This window comes from Hoplias malabaricus, chromosome 2, assembly GCF_029633855.1.
Source record: "Hoplias malabaricus isolate fHopMal1 chromosome 2, fHopMal1.hap1, whole genome shotgun sequence".
Taxonomy (NCBI): domain Eukaryota; kingdom Metazoa; phylum Chordata; class Actinopteri; order Characiformes; family Erythrinidae; genus Hoplias; species Hoplias malabaricus.
Window position 1 is genome coordinate 33,751,800 of NC_089801.1, and position 24,662 is coordinate 33,776,461.

Genomic DNA, 24,662 nt, shown 5'->3' on the forward strand with positions numbered 1-24,662 from the left:
TATTAATATAAAAAACGTATTGTATATTGTGACTTATTGTATAATGTGACGTCATTAATTAGCTTAATTTATGATTTATCATAATTGTCAGAAATACAAAAGTGGCACTACGTGTACAAAGCGTGTACGTGTAGAGACTTTTACCAATGAAATTATGGAAACCCGATAGTGGGCGTATCCCTCATATTTGACTGACAGACCTGAACATGAAGGAAGTTTTAAATTGGTAGAATGGGAATATTCATATCATAAAATTAAATTGTTTTTATGTAAATATTATCTAAGCTCATAATCGATTAGATCACTTTTATTTCTTCTTCTTAACAACGGTTCATGTAAGGGTTAAGGAAGAGAAACTCTTTCACTTAGTGAGAAACGAAAACGAAAGCTCATATTCATTTGTTCACTTTCACAGGAGGATCACTGTGCCTAACAGGTCAGTTTTTCTTTCTTATATTTCTGTGTTATATAGCATATTATTCACTTTTTCCGTCATATTTCTGTTCACAAACAATATTTTCAGCATTTATTTTATTAGTGAGACCAGTATATAGAAACTATAAACACTCAAAAAGCCGTATGTAAGAATATAGGTCTTGTCCTGGTTTTTGCATAGACCGAAGAAAGTTACACAATTTTTCTAAGTCAAGTATAGTAAGTACAGTATAAATTGTTTTGAGGGTTTAAATTGTGTTCTGCTTGTACATGTTAGTGACGGACAAAAAGAAAAGCCTAGAAGATGTCATCGATCACTTTCTATGGCTGGGATGTGGACTATGACGAAGACAGGCACCTGAGGGCCGAACAGGAGCCCAAATCGGGTAAGAGATACACAATGTACCATGGCACTAAGGTCCAGACTGCACGCCAGATCATCCAAGGTGGGTTCTGCCAATCCAGTGATGGCATGCTGGGCCCAGGTGTGTACGTGAGCCGTAACCAGAAGAAGGCAGAGCGATACCCCCTGAACTCGCCCTTCACTGACCGGGTGGTACTGAAGCTGAGTGTGGACTGTGGGAAGATCAAAAGGATCGATAAGGATAACCACCCGCTCCAGAAGACCTGGCACAGCCATGGATACGACACTGCCTGGGTCCCACCAAACTGCGGCATGAAGGCCGTGCCCAGTGGGCTGGAGGAGGACTGCATATGGGACCCCAAACGTATCAAGGTCGTGGACATAGCTCTGTCACCCAACACTGCCATTCACACTGAGCTCAAACAACTGCTCGCCCAGAGCCAGAACCAGCAAGGCACAGCTGCTGCATCAGGAACCTGTCGCTTATGCAACTGGAAATTAGTCCCGGCTCATAGCACACAAACCTGCTGGGGCTGTGGAGACACTATCTGCACACTTATGACCCAGCACAAGTGTAAGCACTGGGGTTAGGAAGCCATTTGGAAGAAGACTCCGTGCCAAGGTAGTGTGCAGATAGTGTCCCCTCCACTAGCCAGAGTATATAAACCTGTGTAGGGACACTGTATGTACACTTACGCCACAGCACAAGTTCATGCCCTTTGGCTAGGAAACCATTTAGAAGAAGACTCAGTGCCAAGATGGATTGAGAGGATTAGGGATTTGGGGATTAGTCTGTCTCTCTTGACCGGTTGGCGGCTGGGCACATGTGCATAAGGCTTTGTTTCTGTACTGATGACAATCACTTGCTTAAAAAGAGACTGCTCATACACTGCTTTATGAATTTAAAAGTAAACCTGCCTTTTTTTCTACACATCAACCTACAGAGTATGTGTGCTTTGTAGCACTATCATATTCAGACAGTGATGACAGAATTTAGTATAAAGTACAGCATAGCACATAACACAACTGCATTCAATGCAGTTGAACGGGGTTTGATTTGGTTTTGGAAAAACACTCTAATTGACACCAATAGAAGAAGAAGCAAGACTCCTAATGCTAGATTAGTCTCTAATAAAACTTTAAAGTTGCTCTTTAGAGCATCTGCCCAATGCCTTATCATGGGTACCACAAAACTGCCAGACAATTGTGTTGATTTATATTAATGATCTTTAAAGCTCAGGGCCTGCCATATATTAGTGTTTTCCAAGCCCATATGGTATATCAGTGCAATAATTCATACATTATATGAACTTGTATGTGTTTATTGTGAGATATGGTTCAGAAAGTTTACTCACTTCTTTCTACAGGGTTTAATGGGATTATTATATTATGACCACAGTGCCATCTTCAGTTTACACAATACACATGATGATGATTTGTACTGTGTGCACATTCATGTGTGAAAAAAAAATTATTTCATTCATTCATTCATTATCTGTAAGCGCTTATCCAGTTCAGGGTCACAGTGGGTCCAGAGCCTACCTGGAATCATTGGGCGCAAGGCGGGAATACACCCTGGAGGGGGCGCCAGTCCTTCACAGGGCAACACACACACTCACACATTCACATCTACTGACACTTTTGAGTCACCAATCCCCCCATCAGCGTGTGTTTTTGAACCATGGGAGGAAACCACTTGAACCCACAACCTCCAGATCCCTGGAGCTGTGTGACTGTGATACTAACTGCTGCATCGCAAAAATTCCTTTTTATTGTTTTCTCAGGGAAATATCCTTGTAGCATCTGCCTGTAGTAATATCTGCCTTGTTTTGCTGCCATTATAATCATATTGCCACTCTCAAATGAAAACATCATAGTTTCAGGAGACAGATATTTTTGTTCAAAGTAATTTTGGAGGGGTCTATTTGTCCATGCATTAAATGACCACATGATGTACAGGTGTGGGAAAGAAAATGAGATTTTAATACACTTGTAAGTATCAACAGATTTGTATCTAGTTGATATTTTTGTTTTGTTAAATAATGTTTTATTAAATAGAATTTGTTTGAAAATGGTTTTAAGATTAATTCATTTTCTGTAACCTCTTCATCCTTGTGAGGATCCTTCATCCTCTGTGACCCTGTGGGTGTACTCAGAATCACTGGGAACAAAACAGGAATACACCCTGTGGGCAATTTCACACAACTAATCCACCTACCAACGTGTGCTTTTGGACTTAGGAAACCGGAGCATTCAGAGGAACCCCATGAAGACACAGGGAGGACACACTAAACTCACAGACAAGTGTCCTGATGTCATTATCAGACCATGGACCTGGGTTGCAGTAACACTACCTGCAGCACCCACATTACAATCATTCATTTATTTAAACCTTTCCCAGCTTGGTTATGTCTATAAATTTGAAAATGGTACTCCTTTGGGGAGCATTTATACAGCTCAAAGTGAGAGGTACAACCTAACATTAAACCTATCCCTAACCTCCCATTTGCTGGTCTCTGGCATACAGAAAGGCCGCGTCCGAAATGGCACACCTGAATACTACCTACTAGCTTGGAGTGAGTGTATACTACTTAACCGCTAAACTAGTATACATTTGTAGTACGCGAGCATGTAGTGGGCACGCACTTGATCTTTACCAACAACCTTTGACCCAAGACGTCACACCAGATGAACACCGTCAGGAGCCCCTGCTACTTTCCAGATTTTATTCAAATTACTGTTGAGTCGACAGACGGCGTGGGGCAGTAGAACATGTGCTCTGGCGAATTTGCATGTTTTTTACTTTAGAAAAAAACTTAAATATCACTAATCTGTATGTTTGTTATACAATGGTTAATGATACACACATTATATACTTTAATTATATAATTCGTTTTTATTAAAAACACATTTAGTGAGAAGACAATATCATTCAATCCTTGATTTAACAAATCACTTATTTTAAAAAAAAGCACAATTTTACTTCATTTTAGAGACATGTGAAACAAAACAAAACAAAAAAGATTTATTAAAAATATTTTACTAATTTAGAGAGAAGACAGACAATACAATTTGAGACTTAATTCCATAAATGTTTTAATATTTTTGCTTATTTATTTAATATTTATATAATATTTAATGTTTGCTTATTTGTTTGAAAAAAAAAATCCTTTGACCAGCTTTGGTCTCTCTGGGGGATACAACTACTGAAAACCCGTGATGAACCCGTGACTTCAGCTTTTTCTTCTCATCTTAACACGTGAGGAAACAGCATATATATATATATATATATTACTTCCATTGGAATCAAGGCTTAATTCTTAACACTTCTGATCAGTAGTTGTTCCTAGGTCATTGATTTAGTACATAACGCCAGGTTAAATTCACCTTAAACGCTGCACTAGTTGCATTCCGTCGCCGATAGGTGGCGAAATACGAACACAACTTCTACACCGTGGAAAAACTACACGTTTAGCTTCCTTCCGCGGTTATTATCTCTTTATTTTCAAAGTGTCCCAAAAATCTGAAAGTCTCACTAAAGACACAATATAACAGACTACTGACATCCTGAAGAAGAAGAAGAAATTTTACTGTGGAAATTTGTTTTGTAATGAGCGTGTGATATGAATGTGGAAACATGAACTGTGGGGATACAGTCGTGTGAAAATTAGACCACCCCATGAAAGCCTTTGTCTTTTTAAACATATTTAAACATATGGACATTTTACTTTCATTTGAACAGCACTGAGAGATGGAGCTTATACAAATAAAACTGAAGAAATTACTTATAAACATAGTTTGTAGAATGTAATTGGCTTTGGCAGAGAGGATTTGGCAAATTTTTCATGGGTGCAACCCACACACTCAGCTCTACTGCTCCTCCCACAAATGCATGTTCCTTACAAATGTGGCACCATTGAAAAGGGAAATTAACAGGCTTTTCAACTGTATAAGATTTATTGCCAAGAGGCATTGTTACAACAAATAAATAATATACCAAACACAAATTTGTATATAAATATTTAGAATATTAGAAATAACCAGACATTGTTAATTCACACACTGACATCCAGTGTTTAAACAAACACAACTTTATGAATTAAACTCTGCACTTTGTGATATAATAATTGTACTACACCTTCTGTAAAATCAATTTCAGATTCTTGATAATCTGACAATTAAAAAATAAAAATGCCATAGGACTTCGAAATATATTGTTCGATTTTTTTTATCTGAGTTTATTAACCTTGAATAATAAAAGTGAAAATGTGTTCTTGAAAATTCACGAGTTCTATTCATGGGCAATTATATTCAGATGCATAATTTTGAAGTAAAATATTCAGAGGTGGAAATCTGAAGACTTAAATTCAAAGGCAACAAAATTCAGATGCAGTGCTACAAATTCAAAGGTGGTAATATTTCAAAGTCTGATGAGACAGATTTGCTTCCATACTGCCTTTACTCCTCGCTGCTCCAGATGAATCATGGGATATGTCGGGCTCGGATAGTGTGTTGGGGGTGCATACTAGCAAATCTCTCCCGGCCGAGTACAACATCCAGGAACCTTTCGCATACTACATTCTACATCGTGTCACATACTAAATTTGCACACTAACTAGATATGGGAGTGTGCCATTTCGGATGCAGCCATACAGTGTATACTTGAGAAGAATCCGATGACGTCCAGCCATGTGAGAATTACTGCGATCAAGTACTGATGCTGGATGAGGATCCCTTCAACTCATTGCAAAGACACTGAATGCTCTGTAGAATATTGTTCCACTGCTCCACTCCCCAGTGCTGGGGGGCTTTATAAACCTCTAGAGAATATTTGGTATGGAGATCCAAGGCTAGTTACACAAAATAGTTACCTCAAAAGGACCCATTCAAACTATAGTGGGGTGACTAATTTTTAATCTTTTATCAATAGATGTGATAATAACATGTAAGTCAATAGATGCTTTACATTTACAACACACAAGTCCATAAACCACTGTGGTCCCAAACCTGGGCACAGTTTCTTTTACTGATGACAAATTCAATTGCAGACCTGCTCTTACATATCTTAAATGTCTTCTCAGCCAAAATGCAGTAGTATTTAATACACAGTGTGCAGAGGCATAAACGAAGGGATCATTAGTGTAAGAGTCCTTGTCAACAGAAAGATGTGATGCCTTTAAGGCATCATGTGGCTGATCTGATGTCAGGTAGGGAACTCTCAACTGCTCTGCTGCTCTTTATGTTGAATTAAGCCTTTAGAAATGAGGTCAGGTATCTCCACAGCAAGCCAAGGTCCAAGCTGTGGAGAAAAATTGGAGAAATGTTTATAGTTAAAAATAGTGAAAATCCTTTTCTTTAAATGAGTTCATGTAAAAGGATCAGTACAGATCCAACTCACCCCTAGGGCCATGAGGTGAGCCAGTCCAAATTTTGGCACGTTTCGGGCCCAAAGAGGTTTGAAGTGATCCGTCAAGCAGATCTTGCCTCCTCTGTTAAGGTAAAGAAATATTGCTGAACGGGAAGTGTTTTTCTTCAATGTTGAACAATTAAAGGTAAAAGAAGCAGAAGAAAACCAACCTGTACATTTTGGCGGTCTTCCCGTCCAGTTCAGGGATTGCCACCTCAGGTGCTGTGGCTGGATATGTGACAGGAATCTGAAATGTTATGTTACAGAGAAACTGAGCAAAGAGCATCTGTAATACAGATGATATGGGTCTATATATGTTCTCAGTATAGGAGAAGGGTCTGTAAGTTTGTTTCAAATACTTACATCAAACTCCATGTCAAATTCGTACTTGAGGAGCTCATGGATATACCAGCATTTCCCAAACCACCTAAACATAATGAAGATGGATCAGGAGACTTGTTTTTGGATGAACAAAAATATATTTGTTACCATTTTAGAATAAGACTACACTTATAAAGGTGTATAAATGGTTTACAACCTGTTCATTAATGGTTATTAGGTTGTAAATGCATTAAAAGTCATTAATAGTCATTTATAACACATGACCTGTTGTTTGTCAAATGCCACATTCATCTACACTGTTAAACCTCAGATCTCTGGATACTTACCTTACTTTGTCTTCTCCTTCAATTGAGGTTAATTCTGTCAGTTTCAGCATATATATGTTAATAGGTTTAACCATTCACTCACCACGTTTAATCAATTAACCAGTGATAGAATGGTGTTAATATGGGGCACCTTAACATATGAAATGACTAAATGTACATTCTAAAGTCTCAGCTTATTCTTTACTTTGACATTTTCTGTATGTTCTCTGACACTTTCACAGACAAAAAAACAGGTCACTTTTTCCCCACTTTATCTGTTACAAATGATTATTAATGATTTTAAGGTGTTTGCAACCTAATTAGTAAGCATGTATTAAACATATTTTTAAACCATTTATAAATATTTATAAGTGTAGTCTTATTTAAAATGGTACCATGAATATTCTGTAGAGGCTCTCTTCCTTTACCTTGTTCCCTCTTTGTTAGACTCTAGTCGGAACCAGTCATTGTCAGCTACCTTGTTATTTTCCACATACTGTAGAATTAAACAAAAAAAAAAAGATTCTGGTTTAAAGGGCAATCAACTGACTTTTCATATTTTCTGCATTGTTAAAATGGAAAAGTGCTGTACACGTTGATGGTGATAGGAAGCTAGCATTCAAAAATACATGTCTCTTAATTGAATTCATAAGGAGGTTGGCTGCAGGTTTCACAACAAACAAATACTATGTTCACATCTCACATGTTGAATTACATACAAATTTAGATGTGATAATAAATGTAATTACACTTTAAAACAAACATGAACACAATGCAAAATTACTACTGTAAAGTGAAGATTCATCAAACATCCAAAACATTAAAATGTTTCTATACTCATTGTCCAGTTCCACAGACATTCAGGTGCATTTTGTAGTGCATCTACAGAATCTACTCTGTTCCCATCTGTTCTATTATCTTTTATGTCATCTGTTGCTCTGCCATAAACAGAGCAAGTATTATTTATGCAGTGGATCATTCTCAGTGCTTTAGTGACACTGACATGTGTTGGTATTTGCTTTCTGGTACAAGTGGATAAAACACAGCAGCGCTTCAAATACTGTCACTGCTAGACAGGGAACAGTCCACCAAACAAGAATATCCAATCAATTGCGTCCTGGGGGCAGTATCCAGTGGCCAGTGATGAAGGACAATTGGACGATCAACACAAAATGTGCTCCGAGTAGGTAGGTGTGTCTAACAGAGTACACAGGGGGTGGACACAGTGTTTAAAAACTCCAGCAGCACTGCTGTGTCTGATCCAATCGTACCAGCGCAGTCAATGCAGCACTGAGAATAATCCACCTCCCAAATCACACCTGCTCTGTAGTGGTTCTGTCTCTATGATGAAAGTTAGCTGAAAAAGTATATAGAGCAAACAATGACCACTTGCAGGACTATAAATTGCACTTCTAGTGGAGCTGATAGTATGGACAATATTGGGTGAGTCAAATAAAACATATACTATACTACACCAGACACTTCTGTGTGTTTTGGACGAAGTCATTAAACGACACGTAGCGCTATTGGTAACGGTCGGCTAGCGGATAACAAGCATTTAAACCCAAATGAAAGAAGAACAGCATATAGTCAGCCATGTCCTCACTTTGATAAGGGCCAGGTATTCCTCCCGCAGCCTTTGCACCCACAGCTCTTTGTCTCTCGGCCCAGAGTTGGTTTTTAAAAGCGGAATTTCAGACACTATTTTCCTTGTGGCTTCGTCTGCCATGGCGCTCGCTTTGGTGATGTCACGTCAAACGCCACCTGATGACGTCTAAGGGCGTTTTAAACTAGTGTTGTCTCGATACAGAGTGGAAAATCATGAATGACAAAATTAAACACAGCTTTTGGCGACATTTTGGTTTAGTTTATGATCAGAATCACTTCAAAGAAAAACAAGTTTATTCAAGGGTCTTTCCCCAAGCGCAAACGGAACCATGTTTCCTAGTTCTTTTGGCTCAATCCCAAATGACTCTCTATTCCCTACAAAGGGCACTATTTAGACCGGATGAAGTGTTTCTACAGTTTATAGTAAGCCTAAAATATCCATATACATGTCTTTACTAGCTAAAAAGGGCACCATTTCAGTCAAGAAGCCACGTTTTCTTAAAGCATTTTAAGACCCAGTTGACTATGTAGGGAATACGGAGGGAATTGTGAGGCAGACGCCCGGAGAGAACCGTTGCACGTCTCCAGAGCTGTCATCTCTCAGCATCCTTTTAAAAACTGATTCAGTTTGCGTCCTTTAATGGGATTAACCAGATTATATAGGTTTTATAAACTTAGTAAACGCTCCTACATTTATGTTTCACACAGTGTTGATCCAGCCACAGATAAAGAGTAAGTATTAACATTATGCAATTCCAAAATGCATGAACATCGACCTTCGAGCTATTAATAGTGAATAATAGTGGAATTTATATCATGGATGTGCTGACCGCTAGCATATTATATTACAAACGAACACTTATTTATAGCTTTGCATTGTTTTGTTAAAATAAGCAGTTTAACCTCTGCAATGTTTGTGCTTTCAAACTGATTACGACTGGTTCAGGTGAATTTGGGGCATTTAAATGGGAACTCCACCCATTTTTCTAAATTTTTGCATAAATAAAATTATTAAAATGGGAACACAGTCATTCAAAATGGTTTGATGTGAGTGGTTCAGTGTTAGAGAAACTTACAAAGTCAGGATTTTTCACAGTGGTGGTGATATGAACCAGACATCTCTAAAAACTTCCTTTATAGAAAGTTGTCATATGGCATAGTTATCAATACATTGACTGGGAAATTAATTAATTTAATAATCAATCCATTCATTCTGATAATTCATTCATTAATTCAATTCAGGGTCATGGTGGGTCCAGAGTGTCAGTCCATCGCCAGGCAACACACACTCCACACATACACAGCTATGGACACTTTTGAGTAGCCAAGCCACCTACCAATGTGTGTTTTTGGACAGTGGAAGGAAACCGGAGCACCCGGAGGAAACCCACGTGGACAGGGGGAGAACACACCAAACTCCTCACAGACAGTCACCCAGAGCAGGGCTCAAACCCACAACCCAGGACCCTGGACCTGTGTGACAGTGACACTACCTATTGCAACACCTTGCCACCTGACTGGGAAATAGTTTTCCAAAATTCTTCCGATACATTTATACACAGAAATACATTTTTAAATAGTTGAATTCCATCATTATATAACACTTGCTGGTTTTATTCTCTCATGTTTATTATTAAAATTGTACTATACTGTACAAAATACTATACAATCTCAGAGTAGTCTTAAATTGACCCATGGGCTGCCTGTCTTTTTACAGGTAAGTTGGCTAGATCAGCACGGAAAAGAGCGTCTCCTGTGGTTTTCTGGTTCCCATGGGCAGTGTGCTGGCCTTGTCCCCTCGCCCAGGGCGTCAGAATTCCCCCTTCCCCCAGGACAGACCCCTCTCTCGCTGGGACAAGAGGGATGGACGGCTCCCGAACCCGGGCAGCTTTGATGGTCTACACCGTAACTGCAAAGGTGAAAAAAAGTTTATTTGAAATGTTCTGTGTTTTATCGATTGTAACACTTGAATTGGATGCCTTCTACATAATGCAGACATGCCATAAATGTGTACACCAGGACAGCTTATTCAGACATGACATCAGCTATGACATATGTTATATCATGATATTAAACATAATGATATATATAATGACTATTAATGGTAACATACACTTTTATCACTGAAGGAAATCTGTCTTTTGATATTTGCTTTGACATGTTAATGGAACAGTTATCGCAATGATATGCAGCAGGGGAGAAGTCCAATGTTTATTTTGAGATTTTCTGACCATGTGAATACTTTCATGTCCACAAACTGTCTGTGTCTTTTCAGATGTGTTTCCACAGCAGGTTGAAGGAGTCAAAATGGTTGTCAACAAAACACTCAGCAGCTTTTTCAAGGTTTGTTCTGCAAACCCTTCATATCAAGATTTGTATAAAGAAAAAACACAGAAATAATTTTATCTTTTAAGATGATGTTTTTAGAACTGTTGGGATGCTGTTAAAGAATGGTTTAATAAAGGCATTTTTTATGTGGACAGAATGTAATTTAAAGATTAGCCTTTAAAGTGTCCACTTCTGTTTTTTGTATGACTTTTCTCATAGGTCAGCCACACATTTCACCTCAGTGCTGTTGCACCATCGAATTATCGCTTCCATGTTGAGTACCTGCAGTCAGACACTGACAGTAAAGAAACCGTGAGTGTCATATTTCATTGCCTTTTTTATTTTGTTCTTTAAACATTGTTGAAAGTAATGTGGAAAAAATATTCTCAACACACTACATCAGTCAAGACACGATCAGAAAATAAATAGCAGCATTAGCATCTGCTAGCAACTGACACAGAGAATGAACTTGTAAAACACAACCATTCATTTCTTTATGCCACAGAATTCTCCAATGCTCATTGGGGAAATGGACTCTTCTGGAAGCCTGAATGCACACTCTCTCTTCCACCTGAGCGAGAGAGTAAGAGCCAAAGCTGTGTTTCAGGTTAGTTTTGAAAATTAAGTATCACTTATCAAGTATAATGCAAATTCAAGAAGCAGTGTCTTGTTATTTTGCTTTGTTGTGTTTGCAGACACAGCAGTCCCACTTTGTGACATGGCAGTTTGAAGCAGAGTACAGAGGCAGCGACTTTACTGCTGCTGTCACTATGGCTAACCCAGACATCCTCAAAGAATCAGGTGAAAATACATGGTTACTCGCAGAATTCTTCATTTTCATTGGGTTTTGTATAGGAACATATTCTTTCTGATGGCACGGTGGTGCAGCAGGTAGTGTCGCAGATACACAGCTCCAGTGACTTGGAGGTTGTGAGTTCGAGTGTGAGTTTGTGACTGTCTGTGAGGAGTTTGGTGTGTTCTCCCCGTGTCCACTTGGGTTTCCTCCAGGTGCTCCGGTTTCCTCCCACAGTCCAAAAACACACATTGGTAGGTGGACTGGCGACTCAATAGTGTCCAAAGGTGTGAGCGTGTGTGTGTATATGTTGTCCTGTGAAAGACTGGCGCCCCCTCCAGGGTGTGTTCCTGCCTTGCACCCAATGATTCAGAGTAGGCTCCAGACCCAGACAAAGAATGAATAAATTAATTAATATTCTTTCTCTTATGATTGCCAGCTCTGTATTGGTATTTATTAAGAAGAGCCCTCCCACAGTTTGGAAACAGTTCCTAATAATGTCTGTCTGTCTGTTTATCTATCATTCTTTAATTTTTCTATATAATTATGCATCAAAAGTAGTCTGTTGTGACTGGTCATGGCAGTAATATTTTTAGAACTTTCTAAACAATCCAATCTTACAAAAGAATCAGTTGAAGCCAAGGTCCTTCTTGGATTAACAAATCATAACTTTGCTCATTTACATATATCAGTTTGTTCTGTATGTATGCTGTGGTTGGATGATTTACTGCAGTTCATGCATGCTTTAATTGAATGTTTTTCTTGGAAATCTATGACCTATCCTACAGGTATGTTGCTGTGAATGAACTAATGAATTCTCTTAAATTTTACATGCCTTCTTCCTTGTGTGGCAGTTATTATGGTAGCGCACTTCCTCCAGAGTGTCTCCCCCAACTGGTTCTCGGCGGGGAGCTGGTGTACCACCGAGGTCGAGCTGAAGAAGGGGGCATCCTTACCCTGGCTGGACAATACTCAGGTTTAAGAGCAGAACATGTTTTCTTCAATTGTACCAAAAAACAGAATGTGTTAATGTATTTATAAAGAATGTGTTTCTGTAGAATTACATTGTTAGGATGTAAACAAAATTATTCTTATTGGGTTGATGGAAAAAAGCATTTGTGTAATGTCAGAAGTAAACATGCTTCAATTAAAGTAACACTAGGTAGTATTTTATTCAGTGGAGCTTCACTGTGATGCTTCCTATCAGGAAGCACGTGGAGCATCTGTTGCTTTTCTGTCCTGTTTGAGCACGGCAGAAACTGCACTATGTAATTAATGAGGTAGGTAGGGGACCACCCTCTTCACTTCACTTTCCACTTTATTTAACAATGTTGCTGTAAATGAGAATTACCCTCTACAGCAGTAGGGGGAGCTCAGGAGCAAATCTATAAAATTTTTCCTAGTGTCCTATAATGAGTGCCTTATGCAGAAATTTAAAAAAGAATCCTCCTTTTAAATACCCTTTCACTGCCTGTAAGTTCCAGGGGAAACCACCCCCCAAAATAAAACCTTTTTTTGGTTTTGTTCCAGGGCCCAACTGGGTGGCGACGCTAAATGCTGGTAAAGGAGGTGCCCATGCCAGTTATTATCATAGAGCCAACAAGCAGGTATGGAAACATCTGTAACCACTTTAATATTCACACATTATAACTGTATAGTACGATTACAATCTTCTACGTTATTTCTTCCAGATCCAAGTTGGAGTAGAGTTCGAAGCCAGCACCAGGACCCAGGAGACCACGTTTTCTTTCGGCTACCAGATGAATTTACCTGAAGCCAATATGACGTTCAGAGGTAAGAATTGCAAGTATCTTATTTATAATAAACAAAATTATATATAATAAAAAAAATGTAGTTTTTGTAAAATATAATTTAACACCTCTGCTAATAACTGTCAGCTTGTCGGGACACTAGCAGAAACCAAAATTGTTGCCACCCCTTCTTAGATATAGCTAGTTTAGCTACTTTAGATTGCACTCTTGGTCAGAAATGGCCCATTGTGACATCTACATAGGACAGCATAAAACTGAATTGGATGCCCTGGAGGAGCTGCACATGAGCCACCATGTTTAGTGCCCAGAGATGTTTTGGAATTGCATAGGACATTTTTGGAATGAGATTTGTGCTAGTTTTATAAACATATTGTCCAACCTCTCACTAGTAGTTATGAAAGAATGAGTTTGTGGGGCAAGTTTTGAAGATGCATCTGACATTCATATACGTATTATAAACATATTCCCCTCAGGCATGTTGGACAGCCGGTGTATCATTGGAGGTGTTCTGGAGAAACGTCTGTGTCCCCTTCCTGCCACGTTAATAATGGGCGCCTTCGTTAACCATCGAGCAGACAAGCTGCAGGTGGGCCTGGGGATCAATGTGGGCTAAAACTTTGCATCTGTCTGTTGGTTCTGTAAAAGAAACCCCGTTCTCAGGTCCCCTTCTCCAGATAACGGCTCAATCGACAGAAGCCTCACTGCCCATTTTGGATGTCTAAACGTTTTAAGGCATGGAGGAAAAATGGAAATCATGATCCAAACTCTTCCACGTTGGTGCTGACCTTGCAAACTGACATATTCCTCATTTGCTTAACAATGACTTTGTATGGAATAGTGAAAATATATGGACCTTTTTGGGGGGAACAAGAAGAGTATAAGGCATATGCGTACTTTTTCCATGTAGCTTTGGTAGTTTTGGACTAGATCTAAACCCAAAGAAAGATTTATCACTGGACTACAATAAGCTTGATCCCAAATCCATTCTGTTAAACCATGCTTTTTATCTATGCTATGCTACAAAGGAACGTTTGCACGCCTGCTTTTGGTGTTTATTTAAGAATCAGTACTGTAGGATCTTCTGGTCCTCTCATTAATATTATGTCACAAATGAAGATGCAACAATGAAATGTCAATGAATTGTGAAATAACAAATCAGGCTTGCAAGAAAAACACTTTAACATGCATAAATAACTTTAGGATGAAGTAGGGAAATGCCAGCTTTCCGTTTATTTATTTATTCATTTTTATTTATTTATGTATTTATTTATTTATTTGAAGAACAAAGTGTAAAGCTTGCATCAGTGACAGCTTTGAAGGTCACATTTTTTGAAAGCAATGTTTAGAATCAGTCATCTCACTGTATTCTAAACATGGAGAGGATGGAATATATCAGGAACTCTTTCTGAATACACACGCTCATGATAGACATACGAATGGGATTTATCATGTACTACCATTACCTTATTTATGTCTTTGTTTGTTTGTTTGTTGTTTAAGTTGCTAAACATTTTTTACATGAAGTGCCCCACAGCTGGCTAACATTTGGGTCACTCATAGGTTTCACCATAACCACCCACTCCCAAGGTATGCCTCTACTGTGTTATATGCTTGTTAAACTGGAATTTTATTTTAAAATAATAAAATCAAACTATTTATACCTGTCCTGAGAGGTAATTATTCTGGAGGGTCAAGACTAGGATAAATGTGAATTGTGAAAAATTGCCTAATAAAAGCACTTTCAGCTTTTAAAACATTCTTTACCATAAAATCCCATTATATGGGGTTATTAGAAAAAAAGAAAAAAACCTTAATGGATGATTTTCTCTTGGGGGGAACCAAGTGTGGTTCTTTTGTGGCGTCACAAGAACTAAGAACCCTTTTTGTATCTCCGTTTTGAGAGTGTATGTGCCAGTTCTTTGCATTTAAAAAATAAAAACTCCATTGATCACAAAAACAGCTCTGTAAAAAAACACCCCTTGAAGGTTTTGTTAAGGGAGTCAAAATTGTTTGTCTGTTGTATGGCATTTTTTTTTTTTGGAACATTCATGAGCACATACTTCAGTGACACATGACGGTACACTCTCAGAAATGAAGGTACTGTAGAGGTACATTGTTGGTCACGAAAGTTACAAACAGTGTCAATGAACCTGTCGTCTAAATGTTGTGTTCCCTAAAGGTAACTGTAAAATAAAAGAAAATGGAAAGAAAAACACATTTTTAAAATCTACAATTATAATAGAATAAGGTACAATTATGTTCCCTAACTAAAGGTACTGAATATGTACCATTTAGGGTACCACCACAGAGAAAACAAAAGGTACCAGTGACAGTTTTTCTGACAGTAGTTCTTCTATGGCGTTTTACAAAAATCTTTTCCATAGAAGGATTTTAAGAAACCAGCTATTTTTAATTGTATGCCTTGAAAAAAAATGTCATTACTTTTAAAATGTATGGTCTGTTGGGGAACCAAGAATGGTGTTGATAAGTTGGAGAATCACTCAAAGGAAATTTTTAAAATTCATATTTCATGATTTAAGCGTTTATGTGGGTGGTGACACAGGCTACACTCTTTATGTTTGTGTTATGCAGGTTCGTGACAATGCACCCAGGTGAGCTTGCACCCAACAGACAGGTACTTCCCGTTTCCCTGTTGTTTTTTCAGGAGAAGTGCCAAGGCTAGAGAAGTAAACATGCCAAGAGTTGCATTGTCTCTGTGAACTGGCATATCGTTCTTATTGTGAATAAAGACGTCTGCATATTAAAGAATAGTTAGAGTCTGACAGGGTTCCTTATAGTGCATTTTTCTAGCAGAATGTGGCTTTTTCACACTCGATAATAGATGAGGTAGGAATGATGTGCATTTCCCTTTCCAAATAAGTTTCTATTCAGTCAGTCACACCTCCCCACTACAGACCTCCAGCTGAATCTGACAGACGGATCACAATGTTGTTTGCCTTTGTTATTTCTGAGAAGCTGTTCTCTCTGAGAAGACTGGGATGAGATTGGTAAGTGTAAACCCAGTTATTCCAATAGGCATCTAGGAATGGCATTCTTGTCTAAGCTGACGTTTGTAAAATCAGCATGTTCAAAGTGTTTTTCTCTAAATTTCTTGCCTGGACATGCCACCGAGATACGTGAGCAGATTGAATTATTTATTTATTTATTTATTTATCGTGTATCAAATAGGAGGAGCTTTTAATACTACTAATAATAAAAATGTTGGCATTCTCAGAAATCAGGGTTATTGATCACAACTGAGAGCAAAAAAGCAGGTAACAATGCATATGCAATCTGTGAACTTTTCTCCAATGTTAGTTAAATGGGTGTTCATTCCCTTGAGAGAGAGAGAGAGAGAGAGAGAGAGAGAGAGTTAAGTACTAAATCAGTAAAGTTATGAATATGTGATTTATTTATTTATTTATTATTATTACTTTTACGGGCAGCACGGTGGTGCAGCAGGTAGTGTCGCGTCACACAGCTCCAGGGACCTGGAGGATGTGGTTTCGATTCCCGCTCCGAGTGACTGTCTGTGAGGAGTTTGATGTGTTCTCCCCGTGTCCGAGTGGGTTTCCTCCGGGTGCTCCGGTTTCCTCCCACAGTCCAAAAACACACGTTGGTAGGTGGATTGGCGACTCAAAAGTGTCTATAGGTGTGTGTTTCCCTGTGAAGGACTGGCGCCCCCTCCAGGGTGTGTTCCTGCCTTGCGCCCAATGATTCCAGGTAGGCTCTGGACCCACCACGACCCTGAACTGGATAAGCGGTTACAGATAATGAATGAATTATTACTTTTACATCCTTTGAGGGTTTATTTAACTGACAAATATATTAAGGAAAGGTAAGAATGTTGTTACTGAACAGTTTCATTGTGTTTGGTAAATCTGGACAAATTCAGAATTAGATGCCAACAACCCACTCCAAAAAATGTTGCCATGGGGCAAAATAAGTGAATAACCTCATGGGTTCAAACTTTAGAAAAATATCAGTTGTCAATGAAAAACTGCAAAAAATGTAGGTCTTCCACAATCTACTATTCATAACACATTCATCCATTCATTATCTGTAAGCGCTTATCCAGTTCAGGGTTGCGGTGGGTCCAGAGTCTACCTGGAATCACTGGGCTCAAGGTGGGAATACACCCTGGGTGCCAGTCCTTCACCGGGTAACACAGACACACACACACATACACATACACTCACACCTACGGACACTTTAGAGTCGCCAATCCACCTACCAACATGTGTTTTTTGGACCGTGGGAGGAAACCGGAGCACCCAGAGGAAACCCACGCGGACACGGGGAGAACACACCACACTCCTCACAGACAGTCACCCGGAGCGGGAATTGAACCCACAACCTCCAGGCCCCTGGAGCTGTGTGACTGCGACACTACCTGCTGCACCACCATGCCACCCATTTACAATACAATGAAAAGAAAAAATGAAACATTTAATTTGGCTTAAAAGATGACAGGCTAGTCCAAAGGCTAATCTCTGAGCAAAGAGGACAATTTTCCATTAGATTAGATGTTTCCTACATTTTATTCAAATCTGTGGTAACATAGTGATGTTATTTTATCAGATCATAAACAATATAAACGTGTAGTCCATATCTGTGTGTTACAGTGAAGGTTAAGCTAACAGCATTGACCAAACACAGCAACATGCCAACCCTCTCAAAAGGGTCTTTTGTGGCTTGATGGAAGCTCCATACAATGTTGTTCGTGCCAGCATATGTCCTGATGCTGCTCCTGACTTATCTGCAGAGAACTAAAGGTATTGACAGACGAGAAACTGGCATTTTAGCACACGCTGCAAATACTTGAATTTCAAGTTTAAAAAATCTCTCTGGTATTTCACAAAAGCAACTTCTTTCTTCACTGGGTAACATAAAGAAATACAGAAGTAATCCATGACCTGGACAAAGGTTGACAGAAGTACAGGCAAATTCAGGGTAAATGATGGCTGTTTCTGTTTTTACGGACTTTTGTGCATTTGCCGTACATTAAACGGTGTCAGAAACCACATAGATGTACACTTCTTTTGGAACTGCTTTGTATTCCCTGAGTAATGCTATTAGCCTCATGGTTCTACAGTTTTTAATCCTTTTCAAGCTGGACAAAACTCAATATAGGAACCTTTCTCCTAATTTGACTGGCAGAAACAGCCTCCTGTAACACATCAGAATCCTGCTTTTTTGGGGGGCCGTAGGTGTGGCCTAATTGTTAGAGAAGAGGGCTTGGGACTGGAAGGCCATTGGTTCATTTGCCATGACTGGTAGGAGAGTTGATGGTCTGGGACTGAAAGATCAGTGCACTTGAGCAAGGCACCTAACCCTGCTGCTCTGCCTTTGTATTCATTGCCACGGCTGGGTTACATGTGGACATTTTGTTGTATGTTGTACAATGACATATAACTGTACATGCACACCTGCCTAATAAAAGCAAATGCCAGAAAGGGTTCTATGTTGATCTAGTGCTGGTTTAGCTGATCACGCAGTATGACCATGCTGGATAATAACCACTCAAAACACAACAGCTGTTCCTTACTGAAGTTTTCAGGGAAACCATACTACTTAACAACTTGAAATAGTTTGGACAAAAAGCGTGATGACTTCCATGATGGTAACTGTTAGCATCTTTAGCCTTATAGCTCCAGTGCAAAATTATGAATCAAATCTCTGGCATCAAACATGCCATAGACCATATTTGTTGTAAGGGGGAATTTATATGAATTTGTATTGCAAATCTGTTACTTAAATTAAGAACCACATCATTAGGTAAACATGTCATCTTTGTTCAATGGAAAACTCCACCAGTCCTTCACTGTGTCAACAAACAGAATGTCCTAAAGCAGTGAGACCACATAGTTTGTCAGACACTGCCAGTTAACACAGCTTTAAGCTCACACAGGTTATCAAACCACTAGATTTATTCCAATTAAACTTCTAACTGAAATCTAAGGTGTTCAGTGTTATTAATAATAGGAAGTTGTCACCATCTAATTTTCTGGGAGGGCATTAGACACTTTGAAATTGCTCTGTGCATTTGATAGCATTCAGCCACAAGGACACTGGAGGTGTTTTGAGGTACTAAAGATGGGTGATTGGTTCTAGATCAGAAACACCATCACTTCAGAGAATAGTTCCACCGAACCATAGCCTAATTCTACAGTGATTACACTCCTGTATTTGAAAAATTGGGATTATGTAGGGTGACTTAAGTTCCGTGGGTGCTGCGCCAGAGTTTTAAACTTCATTTCATCCTTTGCTAAAGAGATTATACATGCACACAATTAAACATCTGGACACAAAAATGTTAAGCTGCTGAATTAGATAAACCTCTGTACTGTGTACGATATGAATTTCTTTTGTGTTGAATTCACATTCCTATTTTTTTTTTTTTTGTGAAAGGTGCGCTCTTTCCTCCATTCAACCTGAGTGTGGACTTGTTGGACTTCCAGACCACTGTCCACTGGCTTCCTGGACCAGGGAACCCTTCTGAAACCAGATACTCTGTTGAATTCAAAGACATTAAGCATTAGTAAGAACTCTCAGTTTTTGTCTGGAAAAACTTGTTCTAGATATGTTTGTATAAGCTTATTTCACTGAATACCTCTTTTTTAAATTAACACTCTGGTTCACTAGCTTTCTCAGTTTATTCAAATAACTTTTATGATGTATCATACTTATTAAATCGCACCTTACATGCTAACATGCTGTCTCTGTGTTTGCAGTTTGAAGCCAGACTGGAATTGTTCTGCTGATTGCATAAATATCACCTCTACACAGTGTAGCCTGAATCTTGATGAGCTATTCACAGACTATTTCGTGAGAGTCAGGGCAGAATGGAAAGAGGAGAGGTCAGACTGGGCATCCCTGCCTCGGACATTCCAGCTCTACAAAGACAGTTAGTTTCAATGCTTCTGTTATAGACGATAACATACTGCTGCTATAAAGCACAGAGAGAATGAAAGCGAACAATGTAGAAATGTGGGAATGAGAGGGAACTTTGTAGAAGAGTGTGATTGGGGCAAAACATTTTAGAACATTTCTAATAGAAAAAAATGTTCTAGAGATTTGCAAAAAAAGAAGGAACACTGTAGATCAGTAAAGAAATAGGAGAGCATTTTAGAACAGCACAGGATTGTGGGGTAATATTCAAGAACAGAACAGAAAAACACTTTAAAGTAGTGCAAATAAAGGGAACATTGTAATAAAGAAATAGGAGAACATTCTAGAACTGTACAGGCTGGGTGCATTTTAGAGTAATGCACACAAGGAAGAACTTTGTAAAACAGTGCAATTTTGGGGGAACTTTGTAGGACAAAGTGAGCTGAGGTGAACATTCTTGAACAGTGTGTGAATGTGGAATAATGTTCTAGAACAATGTTAATGAAGGTCTCAATGAATGCCTTAAAGGCTCTGGTCTGTAGAAAAGCCAAAGTAGGTGTTTGACGTGGTCCTTCTCTATCACTTGTTTTACAGGTCAGCTAAGTCCACCAAACATCAGAATATTTTCTGACAGCCATTCCATCCAGGTTCACCTCAGTCATCAGGTTCAGTCAGTCTGGAACCTGTCCTTGAGGTTCTCTGTTGATCTCTTTCAGGTGTCCCCTGACCACAAAGTTCAGGTGAAACAGAATTAATTGATTTCATTTTTATCACTACCCTTAGTTCTCAAAATATTCAGCATGTAGATTGAGAGGAATTTACCAATTTAGTTTAAATTTCTTGAGGAATCTATCCCATCCAAAGTCCCATAATTTGACCTAAACACATCTATTTGTGATTATTTTAACAACTGTTTGAGGTAAGAGTATGTTGTATGCTGGATGCTAAAGCCTTAAAATACCAGTTAGCTTCATTAGCCTCGTAGCCTGATTTGACTGTGTATTGTTTGATGAACAAAGCTAGTTCATAAAGGAAAGTTTGCTTATTTCCATCTCTCAAAGCATATTGGAGAGAGCACAACTACAGGATTCTTGAACTTCGCCCATCTACCACATGGTTACAGCTACTGCGTCAACGCTTCTGCCTTCTACACACAGATGTCCCAACACCAGTATCTCAATGCTACCAAGTGCACTTTTCTGGATCATGACCGAAGAGGTATTGATCATATTCAGGAATTTTATTACCAGCCAGTAAACCCTCATTGTTAATAACTGTTTATCTCTGAGTTACATCTATCTACATGAACAGCAAACGTTCTTATACAGAGCAACCTGTAGCGGATATATTATGACCCCAGCGCTGTGGTTGCCTTAGCTAGGAAATGAATCCAGCTCAGCCACATGGACAGCTGCACTGTTACTTAATACTCTATAAAAATTGTTATCATCACTAATCAATCTACACGGCTTTTCTAAACCTTTAATGATATTTTGCTTGTCTCATTGACCAGGTTTCCCTCACATTGTAGGTGTGGGAGTAGGTGTTGTTGCTCTCATACTGATGATTGTTCCCATGGGGTATATCCTGCGCACTAAAATATGCTACACAAAGCCTGGGCATAGCATCTTTCCAAAAAGTCTGGTGTGTTCCCTTAATGATTAAAATGTATATATAATATTGTCAAATTGTTGTAAATACATAAGTAGTACATGATCTTAACCGAGAATTTCCTGAATTTACTTGTGTGACTTATAGCAAATCAGAGGAGGAAATGCAGTGTTCCTGACAATGAACCCAGAGGAAACCGATGTCCTGCCTGTGTCAGTCACAGGTTATTTGCGTCCAGTTGAACCCGCATATGAAATGGACGAAGACAATGCACCACATGTCTACATAGAGAAAGTACTATTTGCAAGAACAGACATCATGCCTGGGTCCAGGGATGAGCTGCAGGAAGCTCTTGAAATGGAGCTGCAGGATGAAATGCATCAGACTGAGAAGATAAAACCTTACACGTCGGCTTTGTACACAGCATCTGTGAATATGGAAGAGCCCAGAGAAAACCTGATGCAAGAGAAACATCTCAGCCCTGACATTTATAATACTTTTACCAACAAAAATATCTCACACCCAGACTTTGATGAAAAAGAAATGCCAAAAACAGAAAACCAGCATCAGCTTTATACTACTTGTCACCTCTTAGAGTTATCGGAATCGTCTGAAGATGAGATTGATTCTGTATGCAATGATCACTCTTTAGGAAGCAGTTATGAGCCCAGGCTTGACCCACATTTGGCTCAGTTATGGTGTCAATCTTAATGCAGATTGACCGGTGCATGAAGTAATGAGAATACTACAGTGTGGTGCTGTTAAATCTGAAGTCTGTCCTGCTCAAATTATTTTATATTTGAACTATATATATTGCATGTCTGGAGGCCACTTTCATTAAGGCCTAATCCTGGTCAGTGGATCAGGAGCCTACAAAGAATCACTGGACACTTGGAAAGAGTGCCAATCCATCACAGGGCATCACTTACACATGCCTGTGGACAATTTTAGCCAATCCACCTACCAACATGTGTTTTCCCACTGTGGAAACCCATGCAGCTACTGGGAAATCACACCTCAGAAAACTCCTCAGACAGGAACCCGAGGTGAGGCTGGAACTCAAAACCTCTGGAGGTTTGGAGCTTTGCAGCAATGGCACTAACTGTATCACCATTTTATTTTGTCCCACTCTATGAACAAAGCCTTCTGGAAACATTCCTAAATACGCTACAAAGTAGTTCCACAAGATGCATTGCATCTAAAAATTTAGTATACATATACATCATATTTGGTGCTATTCAGGGTCAAAATACTCATACCTCATTTTTGTTAGACATAATCATGTCATTAGCACTGATCTGATTAAAATGCCTGGTCATAAAATTAGAATATCGTGAAAAAGTTATTTCAGTAATTCCATTCAAAAAGTGAAATTTGTATTATTATACACATTCATTAAACACAGACTGATATATTTTAAGTGTTAATTTCTTTTAATTTGATGATTATAACTGACAACTAATGAAAACCCCAAATTCAGTATCTCAGAAAATTAGAATATTAGAACCTATTGTGAAAAGGTTCAATATTGAAGACACCTGGTGCCACACTCTAATCAGATAATTAACTAAAAACACCTGCAAAGGCCTTTAAATGGCCTCTCAGTGTAGTTCTGTAGGCTCCACAATCATGAGGAAGACTGCTGACTTGACGGTTGATAAAAATACGACCATTGACCTTACACAAGCAGAGCAAGACACAAAATGTCCTTGTAAAGAGGCTGTCTGTTTACAGAGCTCTGTGTTCAAGCACATTAATAGAGAGGCAAAGGGAAAGAAAAGATGTGGTCAAAAAAAGTGTAGAAACAATAGGGATAACTGCACCCTGGAGAGGATTGGGAAACAAAACCCATTCAAAAATGTGTTTGAGATTTACAAAGATTGGACTGCAGCTGGAGAGCTTCGGAAACCACCACGCACAGACGTGTGGAAGACATGGGTTTCAGCGTCGCATTCCTTGTGTCAAGCCACTCTTGAATAAGAGACAGCATCAGACGCGTCTCACCTGGGCTAAAGACAAAATACTGGACTGCTGCTGAGTGGTCCAAAGTTGAAGGCTGATGAAAGTAAATTTTGAATTTCCTTTGGAAATCAAGGTCCCAGAGTCTAGAGGAAGAGAGGAAAGTTACAAAATCCATGTTGCTTGAGGTCCAGTGTAAAGTTTCCACAGTCAGTGATGGTTTGGGGTGCCATGTCATTTGCTGTTGTTGGTCCACTTTGTTTTTTGAGGTCCAAGGTCAATGCAGCCGTCTACCTTGAAGTTTTAGAGCACTTCATGCTTCCTGCTGCTGACCAAATTTATGGAGATGCGGATTTCATCTTCCAACAGGATTTGGCACCTGCACACAGTGCCAAAGCTACCAGTACCTGGTTTAAGGACCATGGTCTCCCTGTTCTTAATTGGCCAGCAAACTTGCCTGACCTTAACCCCTTAGAAAATCTATGGGGTGTTGTGAAGAGGAAGATGCAATACGACAACAATGCAGAAGAGCTGAAGGCAACTATCAGAGCATAGACAGCGAGTATATATCAGTCCACTGGCATAAAAATGCTGGCACACCACTGACTGTAGACCACTGCTGGTCCACTATCGGAGCACTCAGATTACTGTCCTGTACCGGATAGAACTCATTTAAAATCTCCTCAAACAGATTTTAAATTCACAGAGGCTTTTATTCTGGAAAACAAACTAACACAAATATTACCAACAACTCTGAGAGATATAATAATGAGTATGAGCCTGATATAAAATGATTATCTGAAAATGTTGACACTGTGCTGGATTAAAATTATTTACTAATCTTATT

The 24,662-nt window shown here is 39.0% G+C and overlaps 4 protein-coding genes across 4 annotated transcripts; 3 read left to right on the forward strand and 1 right to left on the reverse strand.

The window, feature by feature from the left end:
- Positions 1-247: 247 nt before the first annotated feature.
- On the forward strand, positions 248-2,790 carry gig2p (grass carp reovirus (GCRV)-induced gene 2p). The gene is made up of 2 exons (XM_066660632.1): positions 248-436; positions 713-2,790. The coding sequence occupies exon 2, from the start codon at positions 740-742 to the stop codon at positions 1,388-1,390; it is 651 nt and encodes a 216-aa protein (XP_066516729.1). The 5' UTR covers positions 248-436; positions 713-739; the 3' UTR covers positions 1,391-2,790.
- A 2,029-nt stretch (positions 2,791-4,819) lies between these two features.
- On the reverse strand, positions 4,820-8,600 carry ufc1 (ubiquitin-fold modifier conjugating enzyme 1). Its single transcript, XM_066658975.1, has 6 exons — positions 8,460-8,600; positions 7,282-7,349; positions 6,570-6,633; positions 6,377-6,453; positions 6,198-6,288; positions 4,820-6,098 (listed from the first exon to the last, which is right to left on the reverse strand). Exons 1-6 carry the CDS (start codon positions 8,580-8,582, stop codon positions 6,018-6,020), a joined length of 504 nt encoding a protein of 167 aa, XP_066515072.1. The 5' UTR covers positions 8,583-8,600; the 3' UTR covers positions 4,820-6,017.
- A 438-nt stretch (positions 8,601-9,038) lies between these two features.
- On the forward strand, positions 9,039-14,968 carry si:dkey-71l1.1 (uncharacterized protein LOC569883 homolog). The gene is given in 11 exon segments (XM_066658974.1): positions 9,039-9,193; positions 10,179-10,378; positions 10,737-10,804; positions 11,009-11,101; positions 11,295-11,396; positions 11,485-11,590; positions 12,437-12,466; positions 12,469-12,558; positions 13,113-13,189; positions 13,274-13,376; positions 13,828-14,968. Coding segments are annotated over 10 exon segments (954 nt in total). The 5' UTR covers positions 9,039-9,193; positions 10,179-10,233; the 3' UTR covers positions 13,968-14,968.
- Positions 14,969-16,272: 1,304 nt separating this feature from the next.
- On the forward strand, positions 16,273-24,451 carry crfb12 (cytokine receptor family member B12). The gene is made up of 8 exons (XM_066662055.1): positions 16,273-16,362; positions 17,980-18,129; positions 19,766-19,895; positions 20,089-20,261; positions 20,840-20,985; positions 21,307-21,463; positions 21,759-21,889; positions 22,004-24,451. The coding sequence occupies exons 2-8, from the start codon at positions 18,069-18,071 to the stop codon at positions 22,565-22,567; spliced, it is 1,362 nt and encodes a 453-aa protein (XP_066518152.1). The 5' UTR covers positions 16,273-16,362; positions 17,980-18,068; the 3' UTR covers positions 22,568-24,451.
- Positions 24,452-24,662: the final 211 nt, after the last annotated feature.